The 23,061-nt window shown below is 45.4% G+C and overlaps 1 protein-coding gene across 33 annotated transcripts in view; it reads left to right on the forward strand.

Moving 5' to 3' along the window:
- LOC110487604 (microtubule-actin cross-linking factor 1) overlaps positions 1 to 23,061 on the forward strand; it is a 251,689-nt gene that overhangs the window by 71,227 nt on the left and 157,401 nt on the right. For 30 of the 33 annotated variants that reach the window (XM_036971072.1, XM_036971087.1, XM_036971081.1 and 27 more), the window contains one exon: positions 22,319 to 22,380. In XM_036971072.1, the coding sequence (XP_036826967.1) occupies positions 22,319 to 22,380 (62 nt within the window). Of the gene's footprint in view, positions 1 to 12,177; positions 12,812 to 18,471; positions 19,065 to 22,318; positions 22,381 to 23,061 lie in introns of those variants that run through there. The other 3 variants (XM_036971092.1, XM_036971096.1, XM_036971089.1) reach the window with 2 other exon arrangements.

Below are 23,061 nucleotides of genomic sequence, written 5' to 3' on the forward strand. Positions count from 1 at the left end.
CTTCCAAGACCACCCCGGCACATCGTTTTGTCTTCTGTTCCGTCACTTAGCCAATGGGAAGTTCAGTCACTTAGGGGAAACTGGTTGGCTGGTGTTTTGGTGTGTGAAGCCGGTGAAAAGGACCGTGGCGGAAAGGCAACGCAGGGTCATTGGAGGTTGTGGGAGAACTCACGGACGCGTGCACATATAGCCTACTGCACATGGGAATTGACACATGGAAACACAGCACGCCCATGGTTATTGATGGTAGGTACTCTCTCACGTGTGCAAATACAAGCGTTCATTAGTGTGCCCACATGCATAAAATATTGTAAGACTTCCACACTCTACTTGACACATGGACATTCTTCCCCTGTCCCCCAGTTGGATGGTCACTCATGGTGGTCCTTTCCCATCGCTCTGCATTTGGCGTGACTGAGTGACTGCGACTACACTGAGCACACACAATACAATGCCCTCTGACTCTCTCACACACCATAACACAGGTCTGGGATGAGCACTGGCTAGTTCCCTAATAATGTGAACTAACTAGCAAATACTCTGAATTCCATTATCTGGGCCGGTATGGTCTTACTTTGAGAGAGACACACACACACACACACACACTTTGGTGGTAAACAACGCAAGTGACCTTTGCTCTTATGAAACAACTCAGTCCTAGTGTGAGAGTCACTGAATCCTGGCAATTGTCCATTTTGCCCACTCTATACCTCCTAACAACAGGACTAGGACCAGTTTTGCCGCTAAACTCAATGGGCAAAACTCAGGAAGAGCTGATCCTAAATCAACCGATAGAGTGAACATTACCACGAACGCCATTGTGCCATGGACACCCATCTCTCAGCAGGCATTGTAGTAGACGCCTCTGAGGCCCAGCTAGGCCATAATAATTACAACTTTTTATGAGGCAAGTGTCTGACTAGAAAGGGCAGTGGTGTAATTGATGATATCAAGTATTTTATTTTTTGTAATTTTTTTTGTTGAATTTTACCCCTTTTTCTCCCCAATTTCGTGGTATCCAATTGTTGTACTATCTTGTCTCATCGCTACAACTCCCGTACGGGCTCGGGAGAGACAAAGGTTGAAAGTCATGCGTCCTCCGATACACAACCAACCAAGCCGCACTGCTTCTTTAACACAGCGCACATCCAACCCGGAAGCCAGCACCAATGCGCCGGAGGAAACACCGTGCACCTGGACACCTTGGTTAGCGTACACTGCGCCCAGCCCGCCACAGGAGTCACTGGTGCGCGACGAGACAAGGACACCCCTACCGACCAAGCCCTCCCTAACCCGGGCGACGCTAGGCCAATTGTGCGTCGCCCCACGGACCTCCCGGTCGCGGCCGGTTACGACAGAGCCTCTGACAGAGCCTCTGATGGGACAGGGACTCTGCAGTACAGCGCCCTTAACCACTGCGCCACCCGGGAGGCCCCGTCACCCTGTATTTTTGTGTACTCTTCACATTCCTCTTTTTTTTCTTTTATTCCCTTTTTTCTCGGCCTGGTCTTTTCCCAACCTCTTCCTCTGACCTAAATGTTTTCTCGCTCCTGCTTTTTTCTTCTCACGACCCTCAATTCTGTTTATTTCTCCCTCTTTCACTCTCACACACCCCTTATACCCTCTTAATCACCTCCTACCCTATGTATTGTTCTCTGTCGTCGGCTCGCGCTCTCTGTCGTCGGCTCGCGCTCTCTGTCGTCGGCTCGCGCGCTCTCTGTCGTCAGCTCGCGCGCTCTCTGTCGTCGGCTCGCGCTCTCTCTGTCGTCGGCTCGCGCTCTCTCTGTCGTCGGCTCGCGCGCTCTCTGTCGTCGGCTCGCGCGCTCTCTGTCGTCGGCTCGCGCGCTCTCTGTCGTCGGCTCGCGCGCTCTCTGTCGTCGGCTCGCTCGCTCTCTGTCGTCGGCTCGTGCTCTCTGTCGCGGCCTGTGCTCTCTGTCGCGGCTCGCGCTCTCGCTCTTTCTCGCCTCGCTCGCTCTTTCTCGCTCTCTCTCGCTCTCTCTCTCGCACTCTTTCTTGCGCGCTCTCTCTCTCTTGCACTCTGTCAGCTTGCCCTCTCTGTCGTCTGTCTGTCTCGTGCTCTCTCTCTCTATTCCCCTCTCTGCTCATTAACCTGTGATTTAAGTAAGGGTTCTAAAGCCAAAGGGGTTTGGATAAGGGGCTGACAGCTCCCTCTGTTCTCACAAGGTTATAAATCTCTCTCTCTTTCGGTCTCCTCCCCCCATTCCCACCATCCATAGAGGCCTTCTCTGTGCCATCTCATGATGATAAACCATCCCCTCCCTTTCCCTCCTTTCTGTGGTCAGTGACGGTGCTACTGCAGGAGGCAGCTGTGAGTTGGAGGTTCTGCTGCTGTGTGAGAACTGCTGAGAAAATGTACTTGGTCAGAGTCTGAGCCTGAGCTATACCATCGCCTGGGTGCCTCAGCTTCTCCTCTGACGCAGTCACCGGTGTCAGTGCCACACACTGTTTTAAACTGCACCATAGGAATGAATGGAATACCTCATGATGCCATCTATTTTGTGAAGTGCACCATCCCTGCTGCAGCAAAGCACCCCCACAACATGATGCTGCCACCCCCATGCTTCACGGTTGGGATGGTGTTCTTTGGCTTGCAAGCCTCCCCCTTTCCCTCCAAACAAAATGATGGTCATTATGGCCAAACAGTTCTATTTTTGTTTCATCAGACCAGAGGACTTTTCTCCAAAAAGTACAATCTTTGTCCTCGTGTGCAGTTGCAAACCGTACTGTGGCTTTTTTATGGCGGTTTTAGAGCAGTGGCTTCTTCCTTGCTGTGGCCTTTCAGGTTATGTCGACATAGGACTTTTTTTTACTGTGGATATAGATACTTTTGTACCTGTTTCCTCCAGCATCTTCACAAGGTCCTTTGCTGTTTTTCTGGGATTGATTTGCACTTTTCGCACCAAAGTACGTTCATCTCTAGGAGACAGAATGCGTCCCCTTCCTGAGCGGTATGACAGCTGCATGGTTCCATGGTGTTTATACTCGCGTACTATTGTTTGTACAGATGAACGTGGTACCTTCAGGCGTTTGGAAATTGCTCCTGAGGATGAACTAGACTTGTTGAGGTCTACATTTTTTTTCTAAGGTCTTGACTGATTTCGTTTTGATTTTCCCATGATGTCAAGCAAAGAGGCACTGAGTTTGAAGGTAGGCCTTGAAATACATCCACAGGTACACCTCCAATTGACTCAAATTATGTCAATTAGCCTATCAGAAGCTTCTAAAGCCATGACATAATTTTCTGGAATTTTCCAAGCTGTTTAAAGGCACAGTCAACTTTAATGTATGTAAACTTCTGACCCACTGGAATTGTGATACAGTGAATTTTAAGTGAAATAATCTGTCTGTAAACAATTGTTGGAAAAATTGCTTGTCATGCACAAAGTAGATGTCCTCACTGACTTGCCAAAACTATAGTTTGTTAATAACAAGAAATTTGTGGAGTGGTTGAAAAATGAGTTTTAATTACTCCAACATAAGTGTTTGTAAACTTCTGACTTCAACTGTACATTCAAAGCAATAGTTGTGTGAGGGGTCGTATGTCATTTTTAGCATTGTTTTCTGATGAGAAAGATATTCACTTTGTAATTATGATTAGGATTGTGTATTTCTCTTCCCGAAAGTTAACATGAAAACCAATAGGACAGGAGAGAAATGGCACGAGGAATTATGTTATAGGCGTGGCAAAAGGCCTAGCTGATAATTGAGTTATGGCTATCGGTGGAGAAACATCTAAAATATATATGTGTGTAGATGATGTGTCTTGAGGATAGACCGGTCTCTCTCCAGAATGTATGGCTCAGCTCTCCAGAATCCACTCAGTCTCCCGACAATTCTTGCGTATTCATTGTTTCATATGAATTGTTTGTCCTTTTTGTTTGTTTATTTTGATCAATTCTCCATTACGTACAGTATGTCACCAGTAGTCAATGTAAAGTTAATCCCCGTCATTTGGTTACATTCATTTATGTTAATGCATTGTATTACTAATTAGGCCTACAGTCATTTACCGTTCTCATTCTTGGAGGTCACAACCTGCTATACTTGTGAGAGATACGTTTTGGTTTCTTTCATCATTTTGCGAGTTGTCTCTGTGTGAAAGAGCAAAATATAATCTGACGATCCCACATATCTAGTGGAAACGTTATAAAATACCATTTCCCCTTGCGCAAAAACAGCTGTCTGTCCCGAGCTCACTGGCGCTGGGACCTCTGACGTCCCAGAATAGGCTAGCTGATACAATGATCCGACTTGGCTGGAGACGGCTTTGGGCGGGGTCAAGTTGATTGATTTGATACAATGTTGCACTTCAGTAGCAGCAGCTAATGTCAAGACTGATAGAAAGTGAGGCAGACGGGCTGAGTAGAGAGATGAATGTGGTTGAAAGAACTGGAATTTATCAGTAGGCTATAATTTTGAACCGTTTTTTAATTTTATTTGTCTGCTTTATGTGTTTTTACTGTAGTTGACAAGGGAAGTTGTAGGCCAGCGACTGCATTGACAATCTGAGTTCCATTTCCATTTAGGCTGTTTAGCCATCAATGATCTGTGCATCAATGTGTTCAAATGACAAGAGACTGGTTCTCTGGCATTATATATATAAAAACAAATCTACATTTAAACTTTATTATTAACCACCTGAGAATCAGTTTGAGAAACAAAAGTGTTATTGAAGTGAAACTGTTCCACAAAAAATGCCCACATGAAAATCTAAACTGGCATGCAGACCGGTAGGATCAATGATATGCTTCCCCAAACTTAAACTCGCACGCTGACTATGAATCGCCCCTACCTCTCTCTGATCGACTTTTCAATCAAGGTAACACGTGTCTCATAATATGAAGTATTTCAAACCATTCAGTCTGTTTTCATAATGTGCACTGCCTCCAGCTCACGTTGTAAAGTGGTGGGTGATGCGCTGATTTATTCCGGTCATCTATTTTATTAACAGAAAACCCTGCGACCCAGGTGAAGTTGGCCTGGCTTGTCTTTGTTTATACACTGTGGTTTAATGGCAGAGTCTCTCCACTGGCGCCAGCCCAGGTACCTTTTGACCTGTATGGACAGGCAGTGTCAGGCATGTCGCTGCACTGGTCAGATCTTTCCTATTTTGAAACGGTCCTGCTCGTCAGATATGCCCCTGTTATGACGCTTCACACACTCTGTTATGACTTGGCTACCTCTTGAGGTCTCCATCTGGTTGACGGGCAGCAGGGCAGTAGACTTGGTCCTGTTCACCAAGGCACCAAACAGACCAGAAAAGACAAACCGGGAGAGGGACTTCCTGGGCTTGTCCAATGAGAAGCACCCATTTTCAGTTGCAATGTTTTTTTTAAACGTTGGTGCCTTAATGAACATGACCTGGGTATTCCTGCTGGTTTGACCTCCAGGTGAGGCCTATTTGATGAGTTTGTTCCCCTGGCTGAGCTAAGCACCACTGGAGAGCTGCCTGCCTGGAGAGCACTGTGGAACTAGAAAGGTGTTTCCTGTAAACAAGACCGCTTTCTCTACCTTTCTGCCCTTGCCAACAAATGTGTTTATCACTCACCTCTTCTGTCTCTCTCTCTCTCTGTCTCAGTTCTTGCCCGAGGAGTATTGATGTGTGTGACTGGAATGTAGCCTCTCAGACTGTAGTGCCTCGTACAGTAAATGTCAGATGGCTAATCTCATTCTGTATCCTAGTGACTCAATGGGTGTTCCTCATGCCAGTCTCACCACTGGTTTATCATCACGCACTTCAAAGCAATGTTCATGTCCTCATGCCCTTTCCTCCTTTATCTTCACCTCCATTTCCTCTCCTCTTGTCGTTCCTCATTTTCACTCGCATGGTGGCTCTGTCTGTCAGCAGGTCAAGAAATCAATTTATTCAGGGGCTGAATTTCTGTGAACTTCCTGAGTTTGTACAAGTATACTCTCGTTTTCCACGCTCAATGAGTAGGAGAGCGTTCTCCGAGGTGAAATTCATTTTGACATGAACTGGAATCGGCATCGAAGCCTTTGTCATACTCTCTGTAGCCTCCACCACCTAACCAGGTTGAAGTTGCCGTTAGTCACAATCACAGGTCTAGGGTCATATTACCCTCCCCAAATCCTAACCTTAACCAGTAAGGGCCTCAAACCTCAACTGACCACAGGTCAGTATTCCTAGGGTACCACTCTCAGGCCAATCCTGACTCCTGTGTGAGTTGTAATTACACTCTATCGGCAGCCCATATCTCCCGCTGTAATCTCTCTAATGGCACCGTAGGGCCTCCTCTGTCTCACTGGAGGGAGAGAGAGAGCCTTTTAGTACCTCTGTCAAAACACACTCCCTCATCCCACTCTGCTCATCACTTGCAGGGTTGGTTTGTAAATGCCTCCCTGTTGCTTTGATGGATGCCATGGATGTTGCAAGCACTATTCTCATCCCTGTAGTGTGTTCGGCAAACTCTCTTTTGATATTAAAAAGAAAAAAAAATTCCGAACCACTCAAGTAATGATGCAAACGACCATGTTATTGTCATGGAAGGTTTGTTGCCGACAAGGCAGGCAATTTTCTGAACTGTAGGCTACAGTATCTATCTGTGCCTTCATTAGCTCTGTGTGTGATTTTTAACAATGCTCTAATGATGCAGACTTCCCACTCTGTCTGTGATTACTTCTGCCTGGTTGACCCAGGGATTTTAACCTCTCCCAGTCTGAAAACAAGTGTACTGTATAAGCTGGAGGGAGAGTGTGTTCGGCTCCTGCCTCCATCACTATGTCTATCTGTGTGTCTGCTGTTAGTGTTTTATTCGTAGACCTGTATGTTTACTCAGTAAAGCCATGAATTGGCTTCTTGTTAGCTCTTTATCCCTTTTTATAATTGACCCTGTTGCTGTTGGTGTTGTGCGGCTCATATTGGTTACAGTTTACTAGAAGCGGGAGAACAGAGTCCTTTTTTGCTCGTCTAACTGCTCTGTGTTTGTCACTGTGGGTCTAGGCCTGTATACATGGATGGAACCATGTTGCCCCCTAACTGTAGAATGTGTTACTACAGGGGCCTCGTGTCCTGGATGAACCTGGAGAGAAATTGAGGCTGTTTGCTTTGTGCAAATTGGCCCTAGTTCCCTCCAATGTCTGAAGCATCCTGCGTTCTACTATGCCGCAGGCTGAACATTTACAATACACTGTCCTACTGTACTACCATGTAACTATACTCAGATACATTGTTGCAATTTTGAAGACCAGTGGTATTCAACCGAACTCTGTTAACCCCTGTTGTATCAAACTCTCTGCCCCCCCCTCCTCAGATCCTGTTCTCCCACTTTTTAATTTTTTTTAAAAAAAATACATTTTTCTAAACTTGCAAGCTGGCGTATTGAATAGAGTTGGGAAATACCCTGGCTGGCGCAGTTTCCTCTTCAGGAAGTGTTTGTGTGCTCATGGCAGCAATGAAGGTGTCGAGTGGTCACCGGGCCGCTGCGGCACTGCAGGGGCGCCCAGTGATGAGGGGTCAGGGCCACACAGCTGGTGACTGGACCGGACACTACTACAATATCATGTATTCTAAGAAGTAGGAAAGGGGATACTTAGTCAGTTGCTCAACTGAATGCATTCAATCTAAATGTGTCTTGTGTATTTAACCCAACCCTCTGAATCAGAGGTGCGTGGGGCTTCCATAATCCACATCCACACCCAGAGAGCAGTTGTTGTTGGAGGTTAAAACGGCATATTTTTCTACCTTGCCGGCTCTGGGGTTTGAACCAGCGACCTTCCGGTTCGTGGACCAACGGAATGGAACATGACCAATGTGTCCCTGTAGTACATTTAGTACCATATTGCTTAGGTTTGCCCGTGTGTGTCTATTCTATTGCTATTAGCCTACTGTATTTGAAGACTTGTATTTCAGGGGCTAGCTTGATCCGCATCTATGGCACAAGGGAAAAAGCAGAGGACGAAACTAGGAGAAGATAGAGGATGGTTGTGGTGAGCAGAGAATGAACCGAAGGAATGGAAGAGCGAAAAGACGGACAGACAGAGGGACAGACAGAGGGACAGACAGAGGGACAGACAGAGGGACAGACAGAGGGACAGAGAAAGAGCGACTTGGTTTTGCTTCTGACAAGACATGCCAAAGCCAGTTGAGTCATGGCCCTGTTGTTGCTGTCTGTCTTCCTCCCCTCTCATTCACCTCTTCCTCATGCTGCTGTCATTCTCATGTTTCCCGTGGGCTATTTTAAGATGACAAGGAAGTATGGGGGGAAAAAATGGAGTATGGGGAAGTCTCTCCAAACCTCATGGTTTTAATAGATCATATGTATTGTAATTGATTTTTGCTGCAGCGCTTAATGTAATGTTGTGTGTGAGTGTGTGCATACAGTGTTCATGCGAGCACAGTCTGTCCCCACTCCCCATGTGCGTCTGTGTGGGCGAGGGGCATGTTTCAGTTAATGGTGTTTTATTTGTTATTATTTAACCTTTTACTTAACTAGGCACGGTGTGTGTGGTCTTGTATGTCACAGGGTGATCTAGTTGGTGGACTCCCTATCCTATAGGATGCTGCGGACTCAAGCAACTGAAGGGTAGATAGGGGGGGGTGTAAAAGAATGGAAAGGAAGACCATAGCCATGTTCTAATACCCATACTGTATACTACATACTTAATGAGTATATACTACATACTATATACTATTAGTGCATTTTAGCATACTGTAAAGGAACAGTATCCTTTCAGTTGAGCGTACAAGCTCTTCATCTGTCTACCGGAAGTTGATGCTGTTGCTATGCAACCTCTTGCTAGCTAGTTAGCGTAACAAATGACTAGTTTGACATTTTATGACTTTGGGTGTGTTCTTAAATTCAATCTGGAGTGCCAGAGTGAGCTCGTAAATTCAGAGCATTGTCAGATTGTCTGTTTGTAAATTCAGAGCGTTTCGCTCTCAGATCGTCCAAGCTCGGCCCAGGAGTAGGGTTGATTTTGAGCGTTCTGGCCTTACAATGGCATTCAAGCACCCAAGCTAACATTGGCTAGCTTGCTAGCTACTTCCAGACACAAATGAGACCACTCTGACCATTTCACCTGCCCTAGCAGAGCTGGTTAAGCAGTTTTCAAGTTATCCAGAGCGTTGGTGATTGTAACTGATTGTAATTTAATTACGCTTCCCCCCCCCCCCCGACGTTTACTGACACCAGCCAATTCAACAGGTGTTCAGCGCTCGTAAATGCATTATTCTGGCCTCTGGTACACTCAGACGAGTGTTCTGAAATCGGTGGAGGTAGCCAGAGCAAATTTACGGAAGCACCCGAATGTCCATTGAGAACACACAAGGACTATACAATTTAGTTAAGTTATGACGGGAAATGTTCAAGTCAATAAACGTTGGGTAGTTAGTTAGCCTACAGTTAATATACTGGCAAGTTTGATGTAGCCGTAGCCAACTAACGTTAGGTAGCTAGCTAACAACATACCGGTACATACTGCTGTAATGATATGCTATGGGGTTCGTAAGGACAGCGTAGCTAACAAATTGTCAGCCAATATAAGGTGTAAGGTAACTTATTTGAAAAGTCATTACTTTATTACATTACATTATATACAGCTCAACATTTTTTAAACATTTGTCGTAATTAGATAAAGCAATGCATTTGTATCCACTCTCCTTGTACTTCGGCTGCATATTTTCATCCATTTTCTTCAAATCTGGAAACGATGTGAAGCCACGTACATTTCCTGAAGAATTGCATTATGGGCCCTAAAGTAGGGAAAAAGTGTCCTCTGCGTGTATACTTCATATTTTGGCGAATTTAGTGCGACATCCGGGAACTTTTGGCATACTAACTATATCCATACTATGACCAATAAGCATACTATATACTCAATTCACCTCACAAATAGTACAGTTAGTGCAGTTGGTATGAGTAGTGGAACACGGCTATTGATTGAAGAAGTAAAATATGGACTGATAATGTTGGAAATGGAAGTGTGAACAGCAGGGACCGTCATGACACTGGTCAGTGGTCACAATGAACGGTGTGTGTGGGAGGAGAATTATGTTTTCTGTATGAAATGGGTCATTCACAACCCAACACAAACAGCCATTAGCGCACAGAGCCGTGCAATGACACCCTCGTGTCTCTTTCTCTCTGACCCCTCTCCAGCTCCTCGATCTCCTTCTCTCTATCAACATCATCTATCTCTTCCCCATCTTTCTGTTTCCTCCTTTCTTTCTGCCCCGTTTCTCTTTCCATCTCCCCATCTGTGTGTGTGTCTCTCTCTCTCACTCACTCACTCACTCACTCACTCACTCACTCACTCACTCACTCATATATGTACACACACACAGCATTGAACATTTCCTTTTCTGGTGGAGGGGCTTTGAAACAGACCCTGTTTGAGGCCCTGACTTCATGGCAGACAGTGTTTGGCACACAATGATCCGCTCATTCACTGTCGTGTGAGTGTACGTTTTGGCATGCGCTTCTGACCTCTTGCATATTATATTTTCTGTTCATGTGTTGATTATTCTGTTTGATATTTCAGTAAGGTCAGGGACACACTTAGTTCTCGCAGACTCATCAACTTGGCTGTCGAACTATTCACTTAGATAGTCTGGCAGTGTAAACAGTTGATAGTGGATACGGTCTTGCACTTACAGACAATCAAGCCCAGAGAGGTTAGCTGAGGTAATTGCATCACACACATCAGTCTTCTACGTGTGTTTACATTGCTCCTGTATGCGTGTACCTTTTTTGGCTTTTCTCACACACACACACACACACACACACACACACACACACACACACACACACACACACTACACACGTCTAGAAAAGGCAGATGTCCAAGTTTAGTTGGGTTTACACAGATCTGTTTATTTCGATTGTCTTTCGTCGGCTCTATAAATTAAAATTCCGATATTCTGAGACTTCTGAATAAATGTTGCTGGGGTTATTAGTGATGAAGTTCAGATCAGTGAATGTCTGATTGCGGTGTAGGTCTACCGTTTAGTCAACTATTGTAAGATGTGGTATGAAGCATATTTTTGACTGTGTTCTGTGTGGCTATTCAACTAGTGTGACAGATCTTGTGTTTGACTGTTGTGCCACTGTTTGCACCAACACGCACCGGCCTCTTCTATCACAGCGGTGGCTCCACACTCCTGACCTCAGATTTGTGGCTGTTACTCAAACATTGACACGTTACCCTTATTAGGTCTTTCTCTGTTCGTCTCTCTCTGTATTACAGTTTTCATCTCAGGGTTTTGGTTTTGACGCGTAGTGGCGGTTGGCATTTAGATATGGTGTTTCTCGGATTCTGATGTGAGAGGACGGTGGGTAATTAAACACGGGAAGTTCCCAGAGCAGACTGGCATGTGACAGTCATAGTGGAAACCACAAGCTGAACAACTGGGTATCAAGATGTCTCTCCAAAATACTGGTGACTGTGATGTTCTGCCCACTTTTACTCTATATAGGTCTTATCACACTGTGTTACACAATTCATCTTCATCTGATTCTAAATGGGATTTTATGACCTTTTTTCTGTTTTTATATTTTGCTCGGTCCTATTTTGGACAGCAATTCAGTTAGAGGTTGTTGCCTCTAACATTAGTGTTGGCATGCAGGAGAACATTTACAAATGCAATACATGCACTTACATAGTGTACATGAGACACACACACACACACACACACACACACACACACACACACACACACACACACACACACACGGTTCTCTGTGAAGTGTGAGTAACTCGAGGACCTGCTGCCATTCTATCTATTCTACCCCCTGTCCCCCTGCCATGCTGACTCACTGAGACAGTATGTCTCGCATATCGTGACTTCATGAACACACACACACACACACACACACACACACACAGTACAGCATAGTTACCCTTGTAGTTAGCAACCCTCATGTTGTGATTTCTCACACTCTTTTAGACTGCAATTTCACACACACACTCTCTCACACACACACACACACACACACACACACACACACACACACATATGTGGTCAACCCACCCACAACCTCTGAGATAGCCATTAATACATTTCGGTACGAGTGACATTGGTTTACCATAGCAACAGAGATAAACACTCCGAGACGGCAACACGCTCTCACGCAAATGCCACCCTGACACGCGACCTGAATCACCCTCACTCACGCTGACACACGCAGACAGGAAAGACAATCTCCCATGTGGTTTCCTCCCTAGCGAGCGATTGAACCCCAACATCGCTTTTATTCTGTCTACTAACTTTTTTGTTATACTGTGTGGTCGGAGCAACGGCTTAAAGCCGGGCGCTTGTTTCAGGGGAAAGGAATTCAGTGTACGAGTGTGAGAGGGGGGCTCGCGAAAAAGAGCGGGTTGAGGAGAAGAGGGCGGGAGCTCCAATGGAGAGAAGAACTTGGCAAAGATTATTAGTCTCTCAGCATTGAGGCTACGTGTTCAGGAGGAAAAAGGTTATCCAACAGCCGACTATTATCCACAGCAAAAAAAGAGAACAGGAAGGAGAGAAACGAGACGATGCTTCTAACTAACAGGCTGAGGCAGAAACTTCAAAACTCTTCCCGGTAGCTTGTTGCTGCCCGTTTTAGGACAGACCTGAGATTGGTATTGGACACTGGAAGTGGTCACTCTCTCGTTGAACTCTTTGAAGAACAAACTGACTCTGGGTCAGTTAGCACATAAGTGGCTTTAGCAATGGACCTGCTCATGGACCCGGTGGTCGTCACGCCCATCCTGGTGGTGGCTGCTCACTTCTTCACTGCGGCCGGGGTGTGGTTCTACCGCCGACGGCGTACCCCTCGTTTTACACCAGGTGTGTATACTCCTTAAAGCACATAAGGCTGGGGGGGGGAGATGCTCCTCATCTCCTTCTGTCGCTGCTGCCTCTTTATCCTCCTCAGATAAGGAGAGGGAGGGTGTTCGGAGTGACACTCCTGGCTTCCTACTTCCTCTTTAGACTGCTCCCTTTTTGGTGTCTCTTGTTAGCGTGTCTTGTGTTCGCATGATATCTTGTTCACTGCTGTGTTGCTGGTTGGTATTGGAAGGAGGGGATGATCAGCATTTAAGTCAATGTTTTGGGGGTTTTAATGTAGATGACAGTATGTCGCTTCTTTCTGTTAGATTTCAGTTTGGGAAACGTGTTACTTTTCAGAGAGCAAATGTTTTATCTGCTAACTAGTCTTAATTTAGTTGTGTATTCTCTTTTTAAACTGAGACAGTGTTTGTCTGATTGGATCTCTACCGGTGTGAGTCATTCTGGCACAGTTCTCCTTATTTGGCCTTTTTCACAGCGTGGCTGCTACCTGTCATGTGCCATTGATTCAAATCAATTTCTTGGGAGTGGACGTTCTCGTTTGTCGCGGACTGTATGAGTTGGCCAGTTAAGTCTCTTAATGGCTGTTTTTAAGTCGGCTTTTTGTAATATCGTGTCACCTAACGCAGTGAACAGAAAGTTTGGTGACAAGCAACTCAGTCCCGTCATGTGGCTGATTTTATGCTGAGGGTAAACACCATGACACATATGTTGTTGTACCGTTGCAGTCCTGTAAGAGGCATACATCCTTTTTAATGTAAAGCCTAATACAAGATATGGAATACATCACATTTGGTCTGTGTCCAACTATCTATAATCCCAATGATAAGTTACTTTGATAGTGGCTAATGCTAGAATTGGCCACTTAATAAACCAGTTAGGCCCATTTGGACAGTCTTGAAACAACATTTTGAACAGAAATGCAATGGTTCATTGGATCAGTCTAAAACTTTGCACATACACTGCTGCCCCCTAGTGGCCAAAATCGAGTGGCCATCTAGTGGCCAAAATTGCAGCTGGGCTGGAATTATACATGATGGCCTTTTGCCTTGCATTTCAAAGATGATGGTACAAAAAAATACAAAATAACGTTTTTAATTTTTTTTTTTTATTTGTATCATCTTTTACCAGATTTATTGTTTATATTCTTCTACATTCCTTTCACATTTCCACAAACTTCAAATGGTTTCCTTTCATATGGTTCCACTAATATGCATATCCTTGCTTCAGGGCCTGAGTTACAGGCAGTTATATTTGGGTTTGTCATTTTTAGGCGAAAATGGGGGAAAAAAAGGGTCCGATCCTGATGAGGTTAATCATTAGCCATAAAGGACCACCGTGGCCCCTGGCAAGGACGTTCTGCTAATTGTTTGGAGGATTTAATTGATATCCTTCAGTCACAGGAGTATAATATCTAGCGTGACAGGACTGTCTGGGATGATAGGAGGAACAGAGAGGTATTGCCCACCTCTGTGTTCTACAGGGAAGCCTTGGAAAGAGTGACCTTTTCCTACTGCCACTTCCTATTTATACAGGGACCTACTATCACCATCTATCTGAAGGGACTGGATAGGAAAGCTGTGCTGTGTGCCATTTCTTGGGGCTATGTGTGGGTGGTACTGTGTGTGCGTGTGATGCAGGCTTGCGTGTTTAGGCTCGCTAATGTGCGGTACCGACTGATACAGAGCTGTGTGTTTGTGACGCTGGCGCACTGGCTTTATTTTTAGCCGCAGCAGCAAGCAAGACGTGGCACAGCAGAGTGATGGGCAGGGTGGGGAGCTGTGTGTTTGTGCTCTTGCATGAGTGTGTATGTATAGGGGCTATTCCATGTAAAAGGGCCCATGAGCACCAATATGTGAAGCTCATACAGTAGGAGCATATCAAATTGGGTGTCAAATGAAAGCAAAGGTTTTTTTTTTATTTTATTTTTTTAATTAAGGCGTTTTTAAACCATTTTCCATCTTAAATATTAGATATCTGGATAAACAGATGGAAAAAGGGGTCTTGCAAAACCAGAATAAGTCTTAAGGTATCAGAAATGCGTTAAAACACAATAATGTTGACGTATAGAACCATGCCAACTAATATCACATATTTCATTTTGGAAAAATGTTTTACCTTCTGTAAGTGTAAAAAAAAAACATTGCCTTGTAATTCTGTTACCAAAAACCCCACATACCTTGAAGATATTTTCTAATGTCTCTCCCTCATGAGGATGGAGGATGATGATAGTTTCCAGAAGTAATAAGTAATGGCGGACCTACCAAATAGTTAGTGATTTTACTGATATCCATTTTGTTTATTAATTATTATTAAAGGGATACGTCGGGATGATCTATTTCCCCAGAGTCGGATGAACTTGTGGATACCACTTTTATGTCTAAAGGAAGTTCATCTGACTCTGGGGAAGTAGATGAAGGGCTTCATTGCCAAAATCCTGAAGTATTCTTTGGTCTTGGCAATAGTGGAGTTTGGAGTGTGACTGTTTGAGGTTGTGGACAGGTGTCTTTTATACTGATGACAAGTTCAAACAGGTGCCATTAATACAGGTAACGAGTGGAGGACAGAGGAGCCTCTTAAAGAAGAAGTTACAGGTCTGTGAGAGCCAGCAATCTTGCTTGTTTGTAGGTGACCAAATACTTATTTTCCACCATAATTTGCAAATAAATTCATTAAAAATCCTACAATGTGATTTTCTGGATTTTTTTTCTCATTTTGTCTGTCATAGTTGAAATGTACCTATGATGAACATTACAGGCCTCTCATCTTTTTGTGGCTGACTAAATACTTTTTTGCCCCACTGTATAACCTCCTAACTGTGAAAAGGGACATTGACAAGGACATAGTTTTAGTTCAACAGCAGACATAACCGTCCTTATGAACCCAAACAACCTACAACACAACCTCATAACCCCAAACAACCTACAACACAACCTCATAACCCCAAACAACCTACAACACAACCTTATAACCCCAAACAACCTGCGTCCCTATAGTGCAGCGTATCCCGTACGTAGATACACAGCATCTCCTCCTAATAAGGTTAACACTGCCCAATATCCTCATAAGTCCTCATAAGTCACAAGGAGCCCAAATTCAATATGTGCTAATCTGATGACTGCTCGTCCAGAGGGCTGCCGGGGGGCCCTGGTAACTGGGATGGGATTACGTAGCAGCCAGGAGCGGAATATCAGCACTTTCTTTCAAAACCTGTTACCCGATACAGGAGTGGTTTGGATATTTGTGAATATTGCAGCTGGATATTTTGGGGAATATCGCTTCAAATGTTGGTCTGGTTGATTTAGATTTGCTATAGGAGTTAATTTCCTATTTTTATTTGGTTTATACGTTCATAACAAAGAGGATGTAGGGGGATTGATGGGAGAGGGAGGGAGATGTGCCACTGCTGACGGAGAAGGAGAGTGATGAACTCTGACATTTTAACGACAGAGAAAGTGAAATGGAAAAAATCAGATTTGACAACAGGAGGAGAAAACTTGGTGGAGCAGGGACTTCCTCTGTTTAATTGAATGAGACTGAGGAGAGAAGCGGACAGAAGAGGAGAGATTAGACGCGATGACAAGAGAGGGAGGGAGCGAGGGATAAGCATACTGCGTGGTATTAAGAGCGTAAGCTCTGCCTGGTATTTATAGTTTGGAGGGCCGGGGGAGAAACGGAGCGGCTGAACAGCGCTCTGGCTCTAAAAACCGAGGAGAGAGTCCTCTTGAAAACAAGGATGGAGTGAGCAGAGGGAAAGGCAAAGGACAAAAAAGACAGAGGAAGATGAGGATTGGATATGTGGAGAGAGTGAAGAGGTCACTATAGGGGGAGAGAAACACGGTTACTTGAGTGACGCATCATCGACAGGAGGAGAGGAGTGTGTGTGTGTGGACTCTTCCGGCGGAGCGTGTTGTCGTTGTGTGTCACGAGTGTGTGTGTGTGTGTGTGTGTGTGCGTCACTGCTTTTGTTGGGGCCGTCTAGGCGTTGTTGTTGTGCCAGCTCTTTTGTATGCTAAACTATAGGTTTTTACCTGGTCTTTAGTATTTCCATAAGAAACTACAGACTGTGATCTCACCCTTGACTGTCAGACTCCCAGTGATAATGTCAATGTTCCGGTCACATGTTCATATGCCGTCGCGCTGTTGTTCTACGAAGCGAGGTTGTTGCAGCTGTTTTTGCTGACTCTCCGTTTCAGTTCTACTATTGATTTTGTTCCAGCTTTTTAAAAATTGAAACAATTATTGTAGGGGCTAGCGTTGTGAAAAGGTTTTGAGACGCTCTATGCAACATCGACAGATTTGAAGGGGTGTAGGAATAGGCTAGCTGACAATGCTGTTGCATCAGGGGAATGCTTAGTCATAGGAAAGGGGGCTACATTTTGACATTTGAGTCATTTAGCAGACACTGATCCAGAGCGACTTATAGTTAGTGCATTCATCTTCGATAGCTAGGTGGGACAACCACATAACACAGACATAGAAAGTACATTTTTCCTCAGAGTAGCTATCAGTAGGGTTACAATGAAGGATGAGTCAACGCTGGGGATTTAGATTGCCGAGACTAAAGTGTGTGTTTGTCCCGTTCTGTGATTGTTCGTGGGTGTGTACGGTGTCAGGGGACGGTGGCTCTCAGCTCAAGACGCATCTTGTTCACTTGTAGCTAGCTGGTGTTGTGCCCAATCTGCATTGAACCCGCCTGGAGAGGAGTCAAGAAATCTGATCTGGACATTTCTCCAATAGACCTCCTCATACACACTACAGCCCTGACCCAAAACATATTTGTATCATTTTCTCACTGACCAAGGCAGCTACTCAGATTATTATGATTATCTGAAGTAGATTCTCTCTGTGTCTCTGTCTCATCAGATGACATCACAAGCTCAGCAGATCATTTTGTGATCAGACGAGTGGTCTTAAACACACACAAAACACTCATTGGCTCAGAACGGGGGCTCTACAATGGACAGCCAGGGGGTTTCTTCTGGGATTGTGGCAAATGTTTGTTCCCAGGCCTAGAAAGAGGAAAGAAAAAGATTGTAAATGATGTTGGTTACAGTCTAGGGCTAGCAGTGTCTGGTTTCTGTTAGAGAGAGCAGTGTGTGTGTTCACATGGCAACAGACTGGAATCTAAACACTGGAGTCTGCTGCTTGCTTGATTGCTTGAGTGGATGACATCATCATAAAGGGACACTTCAGCACGTTCTCTTTTTGACTTCCTTATTATTTACCTCAACCAGAGTTTGATAAACAATCTCTCTCTACAACTACTTCCTTCCTTTGCTCTGGAAGACTGAAGAAGGAAAACCCCTCTTATTTCCAACTGTGAACGGCAGACAGATTCCTCAACCTGCTGTTGCCCCGTCTTGACAGCATACACATCTTAACCAGAGGACTGCAGCCTTGAGATACTTTGAAAGAGAGCGGGAGGGAGAGGCTGAGAGAGGGAGAGAACCGCAGCTCTGAACCTGCTTTGTCTGCAGAGCCACTGCTCAACAGCTGCATTTTAGAGCACAAGGTGTCTGTCCTGCACCAGGAGTAGAGTGAACGAGGGACCGTGCCTCAGGCCAGCGCGGTAGCAGGGGACAGGAGTGACCGAGGGAGTGTGAGACGACGAGAGTGGAAGAACCAGAGGGAGGGGTTTGAGGGGCGGTCTTTATTTCCTGGAGGGGAGGGGGCAGCCTGTGACTTTGACACACACACGTGTGACTGCTCCGGTGAGGGCTGGCCAGGAGTTTAGAAATGGCAGCGACCGCAAGACCGGCGGAAAGAGAGTGGGTACAAGGGAGGGACAGGCAGAAAGAGGCAACCCAGAAATGAGTCCCTCTACTTGTCTGAGACGCGGGGAGACCGGTCCTTGCAATAAGTGTTTTTGGGAGAATCAAATTCATTGGAATACTCTTGTTTTGACATTGTGGAAACTGAAATAGCAATTTGTGTACTTTGCCTCTCCCTGGTGTGCTCCCTGGCTTGGAATAAGACACGTGGACTTCCTCTGAGAGAGACTACTCTGGTTCTGGGATTGCGGAATAGTGACTCGTTTACATTGCCTCTCTCTGGTGTGCCACCTGACTTTGGAATCACACGTGGACTTGTGCACTGGGAGGGAAAAGAGGAAGTGGCTTTAGAAGCCGGGTGAAGGAAAGAGGAAGGAGAGAAATACAGAAGGATAGAACAGTAAAAAGAAGGATGTGGCGGGACTACCATAACGAGTCCAGCCTCAATGCCCACCTGCACTCTATCATGTGCTGTGCAGGTCAGTGTGTGTGTGTGAGAGACGGTATGTGTAGTGTATGCATGTGTTGTACATTGTAAAGCAGCTAAGTGTTATTTAGTGAGGCTCAATAAATGTTTTTCTGCGTAGGATGTCACCGTGTGTGTCCTGTGTTTTCTACATTGAATAAAACCAATATAAACGCAACAGTTCATATAAGGGAATCAGTCAATTAAAATATGTTCTTTAGGCCCTAATCTATGGATTTCGCATGACTGGGAATACAGATACCTTTTAGAAAATGGGTAGGGGCGTGGATCAGAAAACCAGTCAGTATCTGGTGACCACCTTATGCCTCACCCAGCATGACACACCTCCTTCACATAGAGATGATCAGGTTGCTTGATTGTGGCCTGTGGAATGTTGTCCCACTCGTCAATGGCTGTGTGAAGTTGCTGGATATTGTCGGGAACTGGAACACGCTGTCGATCCAGAGCATCCCAAACATGCTTAATTGGTGACATGTCTGAGTATGCAGGCCATGGAAGAACTGGGACGTGTTCAGCTTCCAGGAATTGTGCACTGATCCTTGCAACATGGGGCCGTACATTATCATGCTGAAACATGAGGTGATGACAGCTGATGAGTGGCACGACATTGGGCCCCAGGATCTCATCACGGTATCTCTGTGCATTCAAATTTCCATCGATTAAAATGCAATTGTGTTCGTTGTCCGTAGCTTATGACTCCCATTTCCATTGCCCCGTGGTTCCGTTGGGGTTCTCTTTTCATAACGTTGACATCAGAAAACCACTTGCCTACACGATGCCATACACAATGTCATGTCTGCCATCTGCCCGGTACAGTTGAACCCGGGATTCATGTATGAAGAGCACACTTCTCCAGAGTGCCAGTGGTCATCGTGCAAACCCACAGTTTCATCAGCTGTCCGGGTAGCTGTTGGAAGCCGGATGTGGAGGTCCTGAGATGGCGTGATTACACGTGGTCCTGCGATTGTGAGGCCGGTTGGACGTTCTGTCCAATTCTCCAAAATGTCAGGCGGCTTATGGTAGAGAAATGAACATTAAATTCTCTGGCAACAGCTCTGGTGCACATTCCTGCAGTTAGCATACAAATTGTATGGTCCCTCAAAACTTGAGACATTGTGTAGTGCGGCAAAACTGCACATTTTAGAATTGTATTTTATTGTCCCCAGAACAAGGTGCACCTTTGCAATGATCATTTAGTTTAATCAGCGTCTTCATATGCCAAACCTGTCAGGCAAAGGGTAAATGCTCACTAACAGGGATGTAAACAAGTTTGTGCACAGAATTTGAGAGAAATTAGCTCTTTGTGCATATGAAATATTTCTGCCATCTTTTATTTCAGCTCATGAAACATGGGACCAACAATTTACTTTGCGTTTATATTTTTGTTCACTATATTGTAGTGTGTGTGTGGTGTACTGTTGACATCTTGAGCTATTTGTGCATTATATCGACCAATGTTTACAGTGTGAAGACTCACTCTAGTAGTGGTAGTGTTTGTTTTTGGATGGTGTTGAGGGGTGTATACTGCTGAACAATGCCTCCCTGTGTGGTGGAATGCGTGCCTTTCCGTGGCTGTCACACATACAAACACAGCACACAGCCAACCCTGTTGGTGTACAGGCTCTGCCCTTGGCAATGGACATGCGTTTCCACTGGCAGTAGCCAATGTGGGGTATCGTGTTAATTCCCATGTCAAACTCTAGGGGGCGCCGTGCTTGTTTAATATACTGTCACCAATAGCCGATTTTGATGAAGACACAGCCTCACCTAAATGTCACAAAGAAAGCCATGTGTTACCGCTGAGCCGGCTAGGCCAGCTTACCAGGCAGGTTTGTTAATAAAGGCATGCTTTTCTGTTGAAACTATTTAGCAAGACTGTGTTCAAATGTGTGTGTGCCTGGGGCGTGCCCCCGGAGTAAAATTATTATAATGAGTCATATAGTGTGTTACCTTGCCCCGCTAGGTTTGACCATGTTCAGGTATTTGACCTGCATTTCCACACTAAAATATCACTCTGTCATTATCACAAAGAGCCTCAATGCTGATATAGAAGCTCACTAAGACCACTTGTTCCCATTACAGTATGTAAACGTACGTGTGTGTGTGTGTGTGTAATGTATGTAGGCCTCTCTGGGGAGAGGAAGTGAGACAACATATCTCCCCCCCCCACATAGCGACTCTGTTTATAGTGTCACCTTGGCAACCACATCAACAGTGGAGTTTATCAAGGTCAAGTTGGGGAAATACCAGCAGGAACTATTCTCTGATTGGTTGGAGCAGAGAAGGGGAGAAAGCAGTCACTAGTTGGCCATGCTAGAAAAGACAAGTGTGAATATAGCCAATTATGATATATTCTCATTATAGGGGGTAAAATATACGATTGGAATGTGACTTTTGGTTCGTGGTTCAAATAATGTAAGCTGTTAAATAGCTCCACGACGTATATCCTTTCTAACATGGCCTGATGGCCTGTAACATGGCCTGTAACAACCAGGGGAACGCGGGAAGAGGCGTCCCAATGGAGTGAGTCAGATATGAACGGGAAGGCGGGAAAAGCAAAGCCACCCATCTGCATGTCATACACAGAGACCAGAATATGAGGAGAGGAGGAGTGGCTCCACGTGGGGGAGGGGAGGAGATAACAGCAGCGGGGCCTGTCGTCAGGTTCTGTCCTGGGCATTGCCGTGTCACTGGACTGAGCTCAGAACAGGCGACAAAGGAAATAGGCTGGGAGGCTGCTGCATTGTGCTAAGACCCCTGGCCCAGTCTCTGCGGCTACAGCTGGGATCGACCAGCTCAATAGGCGGCTTTTCTCTGCTTTATTAAATACTGAGTCATGGTGTGTGTGTTTTGTTGGAGTGCCTGCGTGCGTGGTGGGGGGGGGGGGGGTTAATGCGTATGTACCATGCATCCTATGCTGTGTCCATATGGAGTTTTCTGCAGTGTCACAAACAAACTGCGGTGTCACGAACACTCAACAAACGTAGCGCCCTTACAAAACAGAGGTGTGACGAGGCGCAATTCTCCCAGAAACGACCAAAGCAGCAGACATGACTGTTGAGCCCTCCATTCCAGACAAATACATTTAGTAGAGCGCTGCCTGGTTAAATCCGGTTGAACGCTGCGCTCCCAGACAGCCTCGGTACAGAGATGTTTTAGGGCAGTGCTTGTAAACAATACAGAGGTGAGGACGCTGTACTTGTTGTTTAATGAACTCTCCTTTTCCCCTCCCTCCTTCTGCTCCAGATGAGCGAGACCGGGTGCAGAAGAAAACCTTCATGAAATGGGTCAACAAACATCTCATCAAGGTACGGTACTGCATCGCAGCATCATTTTGGGGGTTGGTGGGGAACACATACACACACACACACACACACAGAGGTATCACGACTTAGACCATCGTAGAAATGAATGAGCTAGGATGGTAGTTCTGAATGAGTTGTTATATTCCACACAGGGCTGAATGAGCCGTGCCTCCAGCACTGACTCCGTTATGTTCAGGCTGGTAGGAAGGTCTGGAAAATGGTTAAAGACTCCAACCACCCAGACCGTAGACTATTCTGTCTGCTTCCCCATGGCAAAACAGTACCGGTGCATCAAGTCTGGCACCAACAGGCTCTTAAACAGCTTCTATCCCCAAGCAATGAGACTGATAAATAGTTAACTAAATAGATACACAGACTAAATAGTGATCTGAGTTTACCTTGTTTCTTTATTGACCTTTTATTTTTGCACTGTCTCTATGCACACTCACAGGGCCCTACACACTAACACACTGTCTCTATGCACACTCACAGGGCCCTACACACTAACACACTGTCTCTATGCACACTCACAGGGCCCTACACACTAACACACTGTCTCTATGCACACTCACAGGGCCCTACACACCAACACACTGTCTCTATGCACACTCACAAGGCCCTACACACTACCACACTGTCTCTATGCACACTCACAGGGCCCTACACACTAACACACTGTCTCTA

The sequence above is a fragment of the Oncorhynchus mykiss genome, chromosome 32 (genome assembly GCF_013265735.2).
Source record: "Oncorhynchus mykiss isolate Arlee chromosome 32, USDA_OmykA_1.1, whole genome shotgun sequence".
Taxonomy (NCBI): domain Eukaryota; kingdom Metazoa; phylum Chordata; class Actinopteri; order Salmoniformes; family Salmonidae; genus Oncorhynchus; species Oncorhynchus mykiss.